At 31.6% G+C, this 15,056-nt stretch overlaps 1 protein-coding gene and 1 non-coding gene across 2 annotated transcripts; both read left to right on the forward strand.

The window, feature by feature from the left end:
* Nucleotides 1-241: 241 nt before the first annotated feature.
* LOC131170517 (transcription factor MYB1-like) lies at nt 242-13,998 on the forward strand. Its single transcript, XM_058129674.1, has 3 exons — nt 242-397; nt 644-773; nt 13,245-13,998. The coding sequence occupies exons 1-3, from the start codon at nt 265-267 to the stop codon at nt 13,867-13,869; spliced, it is 888 nt and encodes a 295-aa protein (XP_057985657.1). The 5' UTR covers nt 242-264; the 3' UTR covers nt 13,870-13,998.
* LOC131170909 (small nucleolar RNA R71) lies at nt 8,774-8,880 on the forward strand. Its single transcript, XR_009141673.1, has one exon. It is a non-coding gene; the product is annotated as a small nucleolar RNA R71 (small nucleolar RNA).
* Nucleotides 13,999-15,056: the final 1,058 nt, after the last annotated feature.

Consider the following 15,056-nt stretch of genomic DNA (forward strand, 5'->3'; position numbering starts at 1 on the left):
TTTGTGATAATTTAAAATTATAATTAAATATTTTAGTTTTAAATTATAAATTACAGTATTATTTTATTTACAATTATAATTAAAAGTTTCACTACAACTACAAATTAGCATAAAAGTTCGGTTTTTTATATCTAATTGGGAAACTAAAACAAGTATATATGACGATGTGTTTATAAGAAGATTGGTTTCCAGTTTCCACAGACATAATCATGCATGCCGGGGCTCCCAAGCAGAGGAAACAAAGAGATATAGGAGAGTAAAGAAATGGGAAGGAAACCATGTTGTGTCAAAGAAGAAGTGAACAGAGGAATATGGTCTGCTTGGGAAGATAAACTTCTCATTAGCTACATTAAAGTCCATGGAGAAGGCAAGTGGACGGATCTTCCTCGAAGAGCTGGTATACGTAAACCTTACCTTTTCTTTAATTTTCTTAAAATCCCATTTCGTTACACTTGCAAGAAATCAAGATACATATTAAGAAACTTTTCATAATTATTATTATTACAATCGTCTCATGCTGATGCTAGAATTTGAGCCTCACAGCTTGAAGATGACTCCAAACTAATAGCTCATTGGTAATTATTAATTGAGATCTAAATTAATACATGTACTTTTTTTTTTACTTTTCTTTTATTTTCCTTAGGGTTGAAGCGATGTGGAAAGAGTTGCAGACTTCGGTGGTTGAACTATCTCAGGCCAGACATTAAGAGAGGTAGTTTTTCTGCAGATGAAGACGAGCTTATTATCAGACTTCACAAGCTCCTCGGAAACAGGTACTCGTTTTAATTATTACTGAAATAATTATGTAGCGTTCCACGATTTCAAAGAAAAGAAACATAAAGTGTCTTTTTTTTTCTTTGGTACGATGTCAGTTGCCATACGATGATATATAGCTACGTTTCATGTAAAAGAATTGTAAAAAAGAATTGTAAAAAAGGTACCAAAGTTGCACAACCGTACGATAGTGACATTAGAAAGATGAACAGATTCCATAAACGTTCACATAGCCTAAGAAGCATTCTGATTTCTACCTTGGCCAAGAGCAAGGAGCTTGGCAAGCAGAATTTCTTTAGGCAAGAAATTGAGTGGTGGTGCAATATTTTGCATAGCAGATTCAGGATGACATGAACTTGTTTCTCAGCAACAATTCTTAGGGTCACTCTTTTATGGTTTTAGTTGGTATTGTCAATTCAGTGTTTTTTTTTTTTTTTTTTTCCTTTTTGGTTATCAGGTTGTCCTCTGTTTTTGCCTGTTTTAGCTCCTTTTTCGTATTAGGTTGCAGTGCTACCTGCTTTTTGTGGCTTCTGTTTTCTTGGTTTTTCATCCTCTTCTGTTCCTTTTTTGTCAGTTTCTGGCCCTTTAATAATCAATCTTTTTGCTTATATATATTAAAAAAAAAAAGAAGCTACGTTTCATGCAAATTACACCTAGTTGCTCAAGTCATTTTTCTGATCAATTATGCAATTTCTTCACCATTTTTCACTTACAATTCAATGCATGCATGTCCAATCTTTTGATCATAATTGTCTGGAAGTTCACAATTATTTCATTAGTATTACACATTCTTTATTTGGCATAATTTAATTTGAAGATGTTATAATTACTTTATTTTTGACAAAATAAAATATTTACTTTATAGGTAATGATGTGTTAGCTGTGAAATAATTTCTGCAAGTGCATGGGTCACAGTAGTATAGTTTTAAAAATAATATCTTTCTCACGGGGAATTGTGTTTAAATTGAAAATAAAAGAATAAGCTAATTATAATGTTGAAATTTAAAGATATTAAAAAAATGAAATTTAAAATTTAAAATTGGTATTTGAGAAATTTAAGCTAAATCAAACAATGAACTAAATTAATTAAACTAGATTACCAAAATTTAAATTGAAATTGCTAATTATGAAATTGGAAGGAATTAAATTTAAATTCAATAAAAATTAAAGTGATTCTAGAGATAGGGTTTTCAATATTGTTTGCATGTGGTTTATCCCCAATTTAGCTAAACACATAAGAATTGTAATTTTGAGGGAAATCAATTCTTAGTTCTTCGAAACCTTTTTTAAGCATTTCAAAGTTGGTATTCATCAAATCAAACCTTGTTTTCACGGTATTTCAAACCTGATAAAAACCCAATTAAAGCTCTAATTGATTTTTAAAAGTCCCCTTAATTCTTTAGCTTATCTCTAACACCAAGAAAATTAAGTTTATTACAAGATTATCTATCCCAAACATTCACTTTTCAGTCCATCTGTCAAGGATTAAAACTTAACTTAATGAGGGCCCATTCATCAAGCAAGGCAACAAGCTTACAAGCAATTAATCAAAATGCAATAAATCTCATTTAAATGACTAAATCAGTTCAAAAACCACAATACAAAGTAATATTTATAAACTCATCTCTAGAATCTCAAAGATCTACTCACAAATCATGGTTTCAAGACAAACCCAAGTATAGAAACGAAGAAATAATAAAAATTTAAGCTAAGGAACAGAAAAATCCAGTAAAATGATGAAGGATCTGCTGTTGGAGTGTTGCATAAAACGTCCTCTGCTGCTGCTGCAAAATGATTTAACGTGCTTCTCTTCCTCTCTCTCTCTCTCTCACTTGCAAAATCTTCTTGTTTTTTTTCCTTATAGAAAGAAAGAGAAAAAGAAGTTTTTATATGGTTCAGAGGTCTGCCCTAGAATGGGTAAAAAGGCAGAAGATTCTGGAGAAAGTGATATATTAAATCAAAGGGACGAAAGTGCCACTTCAGCCATTTTCATTAAAACGACACAAGCTGAATCGGTTGTGTCGCACCTTGTGTCGCAGGTTGTGAAACCTTCTGCCTTAGAAAAACTTCATATCTGACAGCGACACAACCTGTGACAGAAGCTGTGTCACAGGTTGTGCAACTTTCGATTTTTTTAACTCAACTTCAAAATTTTGTAATTCAACTCTAATTTCTTCCAAATGGTTGCTCTGATCAAAATACACCAAAATTCTTCAAATTTAACCTACAAAACAAATAAATTCCAAAAATTAAGCTAAGAAGTGTAAAAAGGCAAAATTGACTAAATATATGCTAATATCTATAGTGATAGATATAAACAAGAGTAAATTATATGCAAAAATTATACCTAAATGATGATATAAAATACATGCATCAAATTTCCCCATACTCAAACTCTTGCTTGTCCCCAAGCAAAATTTCATTAAAACTCATTTGGAAGGGAATAGAATCAGTATTTGAAAACACAAAAATTACTAATCCAAATCACCAACTTACCTCTAGCCATCAACATTCTAAATTCCCACCAGCGAAGCATAAAGAGTGAAGCAATCGCTCTCAATAATTACAGAATAGCTAAGAATTAACCAATCAACCCAAGCAACAAATACCAACCAGCTACAAGAGTCAATTGTGCCTAAACAAACCTAAATGAAATAGATAGCAAATGTGTCTCAAATAGATGGTGAGTAATGTATGGAGGATTGTATTGCCAAAACCATATGCAAGCATAAAAGATCTAACTCCACTAATGTAACAAGCATTTTTCAAAGAATCATTAGGTCTTTTAAGGGTTGTAATGGGATCAAATAAGGTAAAATTGTGGTTAACAAAGAAAGGGAATAAGGAAAACAAAATATGAGAATAATATTAATCATTAAACTCAAAGTGCATCCAATATTCCTTTTTTTTTTTTATCAAGAGGAAAGAGATTCACAATAAATCTCAAGTGCTATCACAAATGATTATATAAAGAGACTACTTTTTTATACTCTTTTGATTTTGTACTTGTTCCTATTTCATGTCACACCCAAAATTACCTTTGGGATATTTTAGTGACCTTTTTTTCAGCTTTTCACAATTACTCTAGCACTTTTCAAGATGTTTCAATCCTCTAAGTTTTTTTTATTATTATTTTTTTATATGCACTTAATTGCTAAAATATTATTCTTGCTAAAATATTATTCTCATAAATAGGTGGTAGTGTTTAGGTTTTATGGCTAGGTAAATGATTTGGGTTCCAAAGAAATTAGGGAATTAAGGTTCAAGGGGGGGTTTGCAAGGGTTGAAATGAAATTAAGGTAGGTTAAAGCTAAATATGAGGTTTAAAATATGAAGGAATGCCTAAATCATATTCTTATCAAATGCAAGTTAAAAATTTCGCTTTGAAAGATCTAAGATGGTTGTTCTAGGAATGGTGAGACAACAATGACCATTTTCTTCTTTAAAGACTTATTCAGACACTCAAAAACTCAAAATAACTAATCAGAATCTGCTTACCTAGATGAATATATTAATTTTCAGCTATTAAGAAAGAGAAAGAATAATGCTTAAGACTTTGTACCCAACTGGAAACTTTCATTCCATTAACCATCTAAAGGTAAGTTAGATTGCTTGAATAAGCAACTTCTGGAATTCAAAGACTAGTTTAAAAATCCAAAAATTTTAAATGAATAAATGAAATGCATGAATGTATAAATATATAATAAACCTATATGCAACTAAGTATGCATAACTAAGTATATGAAGCTATATGCAGTGTATATATGTGAATATGTACAAGTATGAATAAATGAATGAGTATGTCACTATATGCAAATGAAAAGGAAAAATAATTTTTGCAAAAAATTTACGCTCTCCCCCATATTCAGAATGGACATTGTCCTCAATGTTAAAAGATTGCAAGGAATGGGATAATTTGGCTATAAATTCAATGGGTTCTTTTAAATACTGTGCAGAAAATAGGTGGCTAATATGTGCATGAAGAATGGATATGTAAGCCTAAAGTGGATAAGGGATACCTGTTTCATAAGTGGTAGCACAACTTGTCTGAAAATGACACAAGCGAGATAAGAATTGTTATCTCATTGAAGGTGCAACCAATTTAATTAACTAAAATTTGGACAAATTTGCTACACTCATTGCAAAAGAAACAGTGGAATGGAATCCATTAAAGCAATTAAACTCAAAAAGTTGAAATAGGGAGGTTAAGCTCAAAAATATAACAATGAGATATCCACTCATTAAGTGAAATTTCGAAGTAGCATATCAAAAGCAAGTGAGCAAAGCACTAAAGATTCAAAAGAAAAAGGTGCTTATGAGTAACTAAAACAAATATTGAATGAGCAAATGTTTCAAATAAAAGAAAAGCAACACAAGCAAAATATTAACTAAACAAGTCGCTAAAAATACTAATTAATTAAACAACTAAAATAAAGACATGAAATATGTAAACTAAAACTAAAAATTTGGTCATCCACGAATGATAACTCCTTTGCCCTTGCCATCTGGTGGAGGTGGTGATGCTTTTGGGTTTAGTTTAGTTAGTTAGTGTTTTTTTTTTTCTTTTTTTTTTTTTTAAATAAAATGGGTTAGTGGGTTTTTGGGCATCGGGTTGGTGTGAGCCCATTCAGTGAATTGGGTTGTCAACCTGTAAAACCAAAAAAACGACACAAGTTAGAACCAGGGATGTAAGTTATGCCGGAAGTTGTGAAACTTTCTACCCAAATATTGCCCAGTGAACACAAGCTACGACACAATCACAATCGATTGTGTCACAGGTTGTGAAACCTTCTGCCCAAATTGCGCCCAGTGAACACAAACTACGACACAACCAAAATCGATTGTGCTACAGGTTGTGAAATTTTTTGCCCAAATTTGACAAAATTACACAGTACCTGAAAAAATTGAAACAAATTAGATTTCAAGTGATCAAATCTTCATAACATGAATTCTAATTGCTCAACCTACTATGTTCATCAAACACTCATTAAAAATTTTCAACGCACCAATTCACACATCCACATTCAAATAATTTTCTTTTTAAGCCAAGATGACAAAGTTTGGAAAAACTTCCTCTTAAAATTAATAAAAAGAGCAATGAGTCCTGCAAAATCCACCTAGCAAATATTCAGCCATAGAAAGATGAAAAGTATAAGGGAACAAATTTAAAATTAAAATTTAAAGCTAAAATTGAAACTAGACTAAAACAGAATGACTAATGCTCATTTGCTTACAATGAATTGTATCCCATCTGCATAAGAAAATTAGAATAATGTCAAACTCTGAATAAAGTGTATAGAAAAACTTAAAATAAATATATGAAAGAAATAAAGAATCAATGAAAAATTATGGGTTATGCCCAAAAATGCTAAGTTTAGGTCTTTAGCTTGACCTTACTCAACCAAAATTTTATAGAGAATGAGAGAGATAGCATGTTGCTATCTTCTCAATTGGCTCACCAACTGAATAATGCCTCAACCTTTGCCCATTTACCTTAAAATTATCAGATTTTTCACCAAAAATTTCCATAGCACCATGAGGGAAAACTTTCACAACTTTAAATGGACCTGACCACCTTGATTTTAATTTTCCTAGAAAAAATTTCAACCTTGAATTGAATAAGAACACCAAATCTCTTTCTTTAAAGTCCTTTTTCTTGATGTGCTTATCATGCCATTTTTTTGTTCTCTCTTTATAGATCCTAGTATTTTCATAAGCATCAAGTCTCAATTCTTCTAACTCATCAAGTTGCAAAAATCTTTTGTTTCCAGACTTGTAATTTCAGGATTTCCTTTTTCACAACATCCTTCATTGTAGGATTCAATCTTCTTTGGTGTTCAATAGAAGGTCTACTATTTGGCTCTAGGAAAATCCTATGCATACAGACTGTTGGACTAATTCCCTTTATATCATCAATTGCATAACCCAAAACTCTCCTATATTCTCTCAAAACTCTCAACAATTTGTCAATCTCAATATCAGTCAAAGATGCATTAATTATAACAGGATATGTTCCATTGGGTCCAAGAAAAGCATACCTGAGGTTGGAAGGAAGAGGTTTAAGATCTACCTTTGGGGCATCCTCTACCTTTAATGATGGTGGTTTAATCTCCAAAGTTTGCACTTCTTCAAGCTGAAAAATTGTGGCTTCAGGATGTGGTGGAGAGCTCTCCAAGTGTTGTGCAAAAGCAGCTATGTTGTGATTGTCATCATCAATGCTCCCACCATGGACTAAGCAATTTTCAAGAGGGTCTTGTGGATAGCTTTTTCTGAAATGCTCTTGAACAATCTCATCAATAATGTCTACCCGCAAACAAGACTCAACTTCTTCATGTTTCCTTTTCATGGCTGGATTGATGTTGAATATCATTTGATCATTTCCCACTCTAAGTGTCAATTTCTTACCCTTTACATCAATTAATGCACCAGCTATTGCCAAAAAATGGTCTTCCCAATAAGATAGGAATTTTGTGTCTTTTTCCATATCTAAAATGACAAAGTCCACCGGAATGTAGAATTTTCCAACCTTGATAGGCACATTTTTTAGAATGCCTTCTGGATACTTAATTGAACGGTCAGCCAATGAAAGATAAATATTTGTGGGCTTCAACTCTCCCATATTCAACTTCTCACATATTGAAAGAGGCATTAGGCTGACGCCAGCTCCAAGGTCACATAAGGCATTTGCCACACAATTATTACCTATACGACAAGGAATGGAAAACACACCTGAATCTTTGAGTTTGGGAGGTAACTTCTTCTGAATTATAGCACTGTATTGCTCTCCCAAGTTGATGGTGTCATAATCTTCTAGCCTGCTCTTGTTGTTAAGAATCTCCTTAAAAAACTTGGCATAACTTGGAATTTGGGATAGTGCCTCAGTGAATGGCACATTGATATACAACTTCTTTAGCATTTCAAGGAATTTGCCAAATTGTTTGTATAGCTTATGCTTGATGAATCTTTGAGGGTAGGGAAGGGTGGGCTTGTAAGGCTCAGGTGGGATGTATGGTTTCTCTCCCTCATCTTGCTCACTTTTGCTTTCTTCTTCTTTTTCATTTTTCTTGCTCTCAACTGAATTTTCTTATTTTTGTGCTCTCTTTTTCTTCTCTCTTGTTTTCACTCTCTTGACCAACTTTCTTACCACTTCTCAAGGTCACAACCTTACATTGTTCATGAGGGTTTTGTGGTTGGGTAGGTAGTTTGCCATAGGATTTACTTCCTGATGAGCTTGCTTGTTGAGCCAATTGAGTCTTCAACATACGATTGTGGGCTTGTAATTGATCCATGGTTTGTCTCATGTGTTGCATTTCTTCCTCCAATTTGCTATTCATCTTGCTTTGTTCAGCAAAAAATTTCTCCATCATGCTTTCCAAGGTTGGCTTTGGTTCATGAGGTGGAAGGGATTGTTGTGCTCTTGCTTGATATCCAGGTTGTGGCTGCCTTATGGGCTGAAATTGAAGCTGAAATTAAGGCCTATTCTACTACATATACTGCTGGTTATGAGCATAGTTTGATCTTTGACCTTGTTGAGCAAAAGTTGCTTGTGGTCTCCATGTTGAGTTGTTCACATTAGAGTAAGAATTTCTCATAGGTTTGTATTGATAACCTCATGCATAAGCAGCTTGTTCTTGCAAATAATTATCACCATAAGAAGAGTAATCAACTCCATAACTTTGGGTTCCATCTGTTTAGGCAACTTGTTGCATAGTTGTAGGAGTTGAGGTTGTTGCCTTTGTGCAAAAATCACTAAGAAAGTGAGTCAAGATCAAATCTTTCATTCATGTAGCTAAGCGAGTCAAGTTCATAAATCCCAGCCTTCTTTGGCTCAAGTGCTCTAGGATTTCCCCACAAATGGGTATTATGAGCAATCTTCTATAATAGATCATAGCATTCTTCACTTGTCATTCTCATGAAATCTCCTCACCTTCGAATCAATTGTGTTTCTTATGGTGGAGTAACTCTAGTGTAGAAATTCTGAACAATCATCCATTTGGGTATTTCATGATGAGGACATTGCCTTTCAAGCTCTTTAAATCTCATCCAAGATTCATACAAAGTTTCATCATCCCTTGGTTTAAAAGCTACCATCAAATTCCTCAAATGAGTGGTCTTCCCAGGTAGGAAAAACTGAGATAGAAAAGCCTGAGATAGCTGCTCCCAAGTAGCTATAGTAGCTTGTGAAAGTGAGTCATACCACTCTAATCTTTGAATCCCAAAGAGAGAATGGAAATAAGGTGGTAGAATCACTTCATCTGAAACTCAGTGTCTTTGTGTGCCACATATCATTAAAAAAATTTTCAAATGAGAATGAGGATTCTCAAGTGAGCTACCTCCAAATTGTGAATTCTGAACCATTTGAATGAGACCAGTCTTTAACTCAAATTGATTAGCTCCAATGATAGATCTGTTATCTCTCACATCTGCACATCTAGGAAAAGCATAATCTAACATGAATCTTCTCTGAGGATCATTTTGATTAACAACTTTATTTTGCCTATTTTGCTCATTTTCTTCATTATCTCTACTAATAGCTCTATTTTGATTCTTCATATTTTCAATTTTCTCCTCTTGGTCAAACCTTTGTTGTTCTTCTTTTTCTGCTTCCTTTCTCCTTTTAGATTCCTTTTTGTTGGCTCGACAAAATTTTTCAATTTCAGGGTTGAACAACAATTCAGTATCACTTGTGCTTTTCGATCGTCTCATAAACAAGAAAAGTACTTGAAAAACACAAGGAACAGCAGTGAAAATAAAAGAAAATAAAAATTCTAATCAACTTAAAACAATTAAAATCCAACTTAAAAACAAACAATTTTCTGGCAACGGCGCCAAAAACTTGATGTGTTAGCTGTGAAATAGCTTCCGCAAATGCACGGGTCACAAAAGTATAGTTTTAAAAATAATATCATTCTCACAGGGAATTGTGTTTAAATTGAAAATAAAAGGATAAGCTAATTAGAATACTGAAATTTAATGATATTAAAAAAAATGGAATTTAAAATTTAAAATTGGTATTTTAGGAATTTAAGCTAAATCAAACAATTAACTAAATTAATTAAACTAGATTACCAAAATTTAAATTGAAATTGCTAATTATGAAATTGGGAGGAATTAAATCTAAATTCAATAAAAATTAAAGTGATTCTAGAGATAGGATTTTTAATATTATTTGCATATGGTTTATCCCCAATTTAGCCAAACACATGAGAATTGCAATTTTGAGAGAAATCAATTCTTAGTTCTTTAAAACCTTTTTCAAGCATTTCAAAATTAGTATTTATCAAATCAAATCCTGTTTTCATAATATTTCAAACTTGATAAAAACCCAATTAAAGTTCTAATTGATTTTTGAAAGTCCCCTTAATCCTCTTAGCTTATCTCTAACACCAAGAAAACTAAGTTTATTGCAAGATTATCTATCCCAAACATTCACTTTTCAGTCCATCTGTCAAGGATTAAAACTTAACTTAATGAGGGCCCATTCATCAAGCAAGGCAACAAGCTCACAAGCAATAAATCAAAATGTAACAAATCTCATTTAAATGACTAAATCAGTTCAAAAACCACAATACAAAGTAATATTTACAAACTCATTTCTAGAATCTTAAAGATCTACTCACAAATCATGGTTTCAAGAAAAACCTAAGTATAGAAACGAAGAAATAATGAAAATTTAAGCTAAGGAACAGAAAAATCCAGTAAAATGATGAAGGATGCACTCTTTGGAGTATTGCGTAAACGTCCTCTGCTCTTTCTTTGCAAAATGATTTCACGTGCTCCTCTTCCTCTCTCTCTCTCACTTGCAAAATCTCCTTGTTTTTTCCTTATGGAAAGAAAGAGAAAAAGAAGTTTTATATAGTTGAGTGCCTAGAATGAGTAAAAAGGCAGAAGATTCTGGAGAAAGTGATGTATTAAATCAGAGGGACGAAAGTGCCACGTTAGCCATTTTCATTAAAACAACACAAGCTGAATCGGTTGTGTCGCTCCTTGTGTCGCAGGTTGTGAAACCTTCTGCCCGAGAAAAACTTCTTATCTGACATCGACACAACCTGTGACACAAGGCGTGTCACGAGTTGTGCAACTTTCGATTTTTAACTCAACTTCAAAATTTTGCAATTCAACTCTAATTTCTTCCAAATGGCTACTCTGATTAAAATACAATAAAATTCTCTAAATTTAACTTACAAAACAAATAAATTCCAAAAATTAAGCTAAGAAGTGTAAAAAGGTAAAATTAACTAAATATATACTAATATCTATAGTAATAGCTATAAACAAGGGTAAATTATGTGTAAAAATTATACCTAAATGATGATATAAAATGCATGCATCAGGTAATTTTCATTATATAAGTTGATAATAGTTCATCTAAAGATGCAGTTACTATAAATTTTGATTTTACATAAAATGAGCTTTATTGTTCTTAGGTTAAATATTTACATTAGAATTTTATATGCTCATTATTTCAATTATATGTACATCTTAATTAACTTTGCATGAAGTTTGATATGAATATTTAATTTAGAAATTATTAGACTCATTTTTATATGTAACATCAAGTTTATATTTGATGCACAAGCATATATAGAAAATAGCAATTTCAGTAGTAGTATATATCATACTAAATTAGTGGCATTTTTTAATCAAATTAGGTGGGATAATTAAGCAAATGTAACAGTATTAGCATTTTATTATAGCAAATTCGAGACAAGACAATTTTTTTTATTTGCAATACACAAAGAAAATTAGAGATATGAAAGGAAGTAAACATGCCGAAATTTTCATGACTCCACATTTACGTATGTATACACGTGCTCATACAATGGGCTAAGGCAGAAAAGAGAAGTACACCTGAACCGGTGGCTGAGCCAATTAATTAAGAAGTTTAGTTTAGAGGGATCAATCATGATATTTTTTTTTAGTGTATTCTTATCTAAAATTTTTCCTAAAACAATTTTATGTAAATTATAAATAAAATATAAAATTTGAGTCTTTTCTTTTTGTCTAAGATAAGTTGGATTTATTAAAAGTTTTTTAAACAGGCAAAGTACATCAAAGTTCTAGGTCCAAGAATACGTATGCAGTCCTAGCTATCTAATCCATAATTCAAATCCAAAATCTGAGGGTGCAAGGCCTAAACATTAAAACCCTGAAAAAAAATTGAGTCATAGACGATTCAAATAGAGATAATACGGGGCTAACCCTTTATTTAAATGGAGGGAAATAAAGAAAAGAAAAAAGAAAAAAAGAAAAGAAATCTGTTTTCCCTCAATTCTCTTGTTTAACATCAATGCAATCTCATTTCTCAAACCCCATATAATTAAACCATAATATCTCTCTAAATTGATTGGAAATAAAGAAAAATAAAGAGAAATTAATTAAAATACTTAAAATATCCTTTCACAATATAACATATATAAGAAAAAGAGAGGATATAATAATTATTTTCTCTATTTTCTTTCAAAGTAGAAATTATATTTTTCTCCTTTTTAATAATCTATCCACATAATATAAAGTAAATTTATTTTCCTTTCTTTCCTTTTCTCTTCATTTTTCTTATTTAATTTCTCTCTAATTCTCTTGCACATTAAAGAGCAAAGAAAGGGTAAGAGATGCAGCACTTCTTAGACAATAGAACCACACCGGAAAAAATGTAGCACCACAATCGACTAGAATGAGCAAAGCTAGCCTGTTCCGAATGAAATCTTGCATGCTTGGAAGGAGAAGACCATATCCGAATAGAGGCAAAAAACATAGTCTTTAGACAAGAACTGAATCCGAAGCTAGGAGAAACATAGATTAAACCAAAGGACAAGAACTAGAGCAGACCGGATAGAAGCAACAAAACATCTTTGAAGTTAGACGAAGGGAGGAGGTGGAGGACCTCTTTGGCATTCTAATCGCACCTTTTGAGTTGGCCATTAACTATCGGCATTTCGACCCGTGAGATACCATCACCAGATCTACATTCTCACGCCAATAACAGTAGGATGAAGCAGATGCTTTGTCAATTCTCCAGCAAACCTGCAAGGAGACACAAACACAAACCCAAGAAATAGAAAAACACCAAGCATAACTTAGATCAACCATGGCAATCACAAGCATCCCTCGACAGTTAACCCAGCTACCCACAACCTTCAAAATCACTATCTACAACCCACCTAACGGTGGAGAGGGAACCTATTCGCTAGGTAGGAAGAGGCAAGACTGCCTTCCCTTACCTGAAGGGGTAGAGGAATGCTGTTTGAAAACGACATATCTGAGAGTCTGGAACCCTAGGAAGAAACTCAAACTGATGAGTGAGAAAAGAAAAGAAGCGGTAAAGAAAGAGAACATAAAATCTTTACGACAATAGAGCTCATTAATTGAAACTTTGATTTGGATTGCATCTTTAAATTAATCAGATATAAGCTAATATAAAATTAAAGAACTCAAAATATAATACAATTCTATTTCCATGCTTACTTCAGGTGGTCACTCATTGCTGGAAGGTTACCGGGTAGAACAGACAATGATATCAAGAATTATTGGAACACCTATTTAAGAAAGAAAGTCGAAGAAAAGAAGATTAATGGTACTTCAGCTTCCAAGAAACAAGCGAACGATTTCAAAGGAAGAAAACCCATGCACAATCAATCACAATTGTACTTGAATAATCCTCCAGCAGCTACATCATCACACCGAGTTATTCGAACCAAAGCCGTACGATGCAGCAAGGTTATCGTCGTTCCTGAACCACTATGTTATAATAATAATAATGATGATGAGGCAGCTGAGAAGAAAATGGAGAGCGAGAGGCCTTGTTCTTCTTCATCAGCAATATTACACGAAGACAAATGTTTGGATTTTGACATTAACGACTTTCTTTCAATGGAGACGCCAAACTCATCTGTGTTGGACCAATCCCGAGAGATTAATGGTTGGCATGGAACAACGGAGGATGGAAAATGTTGGGATTTTCCAGTTTCATCAGCAGTCGAAGCCGAGCTCGATGTTTTGATGGGCAATAGCAATGACGATGCAAACCTTTTTCAACCATCTGATGCATTGGATCTCAAGAGCATATCAAATTTTCTAGGTTTAGAGGACGATTAATTGCATTATTGTTTGAGAATAAATGTTCTATGCATCAGTGCATGGCTTGCCTACTTTGCCTGTAGCTCTCAATAACTAAATTAACAATTAAGTTATGGATAAGTTATATATGTGTGCATTGCATGCCAATAAGCTAATAATAATTTTCCCTGGCCTATATATATATATATATATATATATATATATATATATATATATATATAAAAGGAATTGTTACCTAACTCGATTCATCATGTATTTAAAATATAAATATATAAAATCTATATATTTAATAAGTAGATCCTATTATATATTTTGTGTCTTGAGTTCATGAGATGATAAATATTAGGTTTTCAAAAAAATACTCATATAGATTTATTGTAATAGCAATAAAGGATTATTTTATTTTTTAAAATATTAATTTATTTAAAATTTTTATTATTTAAAGTAATTTAGAGTTTATAGAAATTTAAAATTCTTAATCAATAAATTCTAATCTAAATATAATTAAGTTAATAATTAAGAAAATAACATTAAAGTAAAAAAAAAAACTTTATCGTTGTTTTAATTAATTGAATTGAATATAAATCCTTAGCTAAGTTGAATTCTATTTAACAACTAATTTTTATATATAAATAATAAAAAATTTTGTCAATTATATTAATTAATTAATTAAAATATAAATTTAACTAATAAAAAGTGTTTATAGCGGCGGATATAAGAGTTCGTCGTTTATAATATATATTAAATTGTCACTAATTTACATTATGGCGTCACTAATAATTTTAGCGATAGTTTTGCAAGAAGACACAATGAAGAGAAAAATGATTAACCATAGAAAATTCATCGCTAAATCTATAAATAATTTGAATCCCAAATATTACTATCTTTAATATAAGCTAAAATTTTAATATTATTTTAATAATAATACTACTTATACAAAAAATTATATTATAATTTTTAATATAATAATTCTATAATCTCAACCTTATAAGTGTTATTAAATCATTAAAAATTATTTAAGTTAATAAAATAAAATTAATGTCTTAAGCACTGAATCTTACTTCCACTAATTTATTTAATTTTTTAAATATTTACAAACTTATAATATAAAATAAATAAAACTTATTTTAATTATATAAAAGTGGGAATGAGGATTTAGAATTACTAAAAATACCCATAATAATTTTATATTACGAAATAAAGGA

The sequence above is a fragment of the Hevea brasiliensis genome, chromosome 11 (genome assembly GCF_030052815.1).
Source record: "Hevea brasiliensis isolate MT/VB/25A 57/8 chromosome 11, ASM3005281v1, whole genome shotgun sequence".
Taxonomy (NCBI): domain Eukaryota; kingdom Viridiplantae; phylum Streptophyta; class Magnoliopsida; order Malpighiales; family Euphorbiaceae; genus Hevea; species Hevea brasiliensis.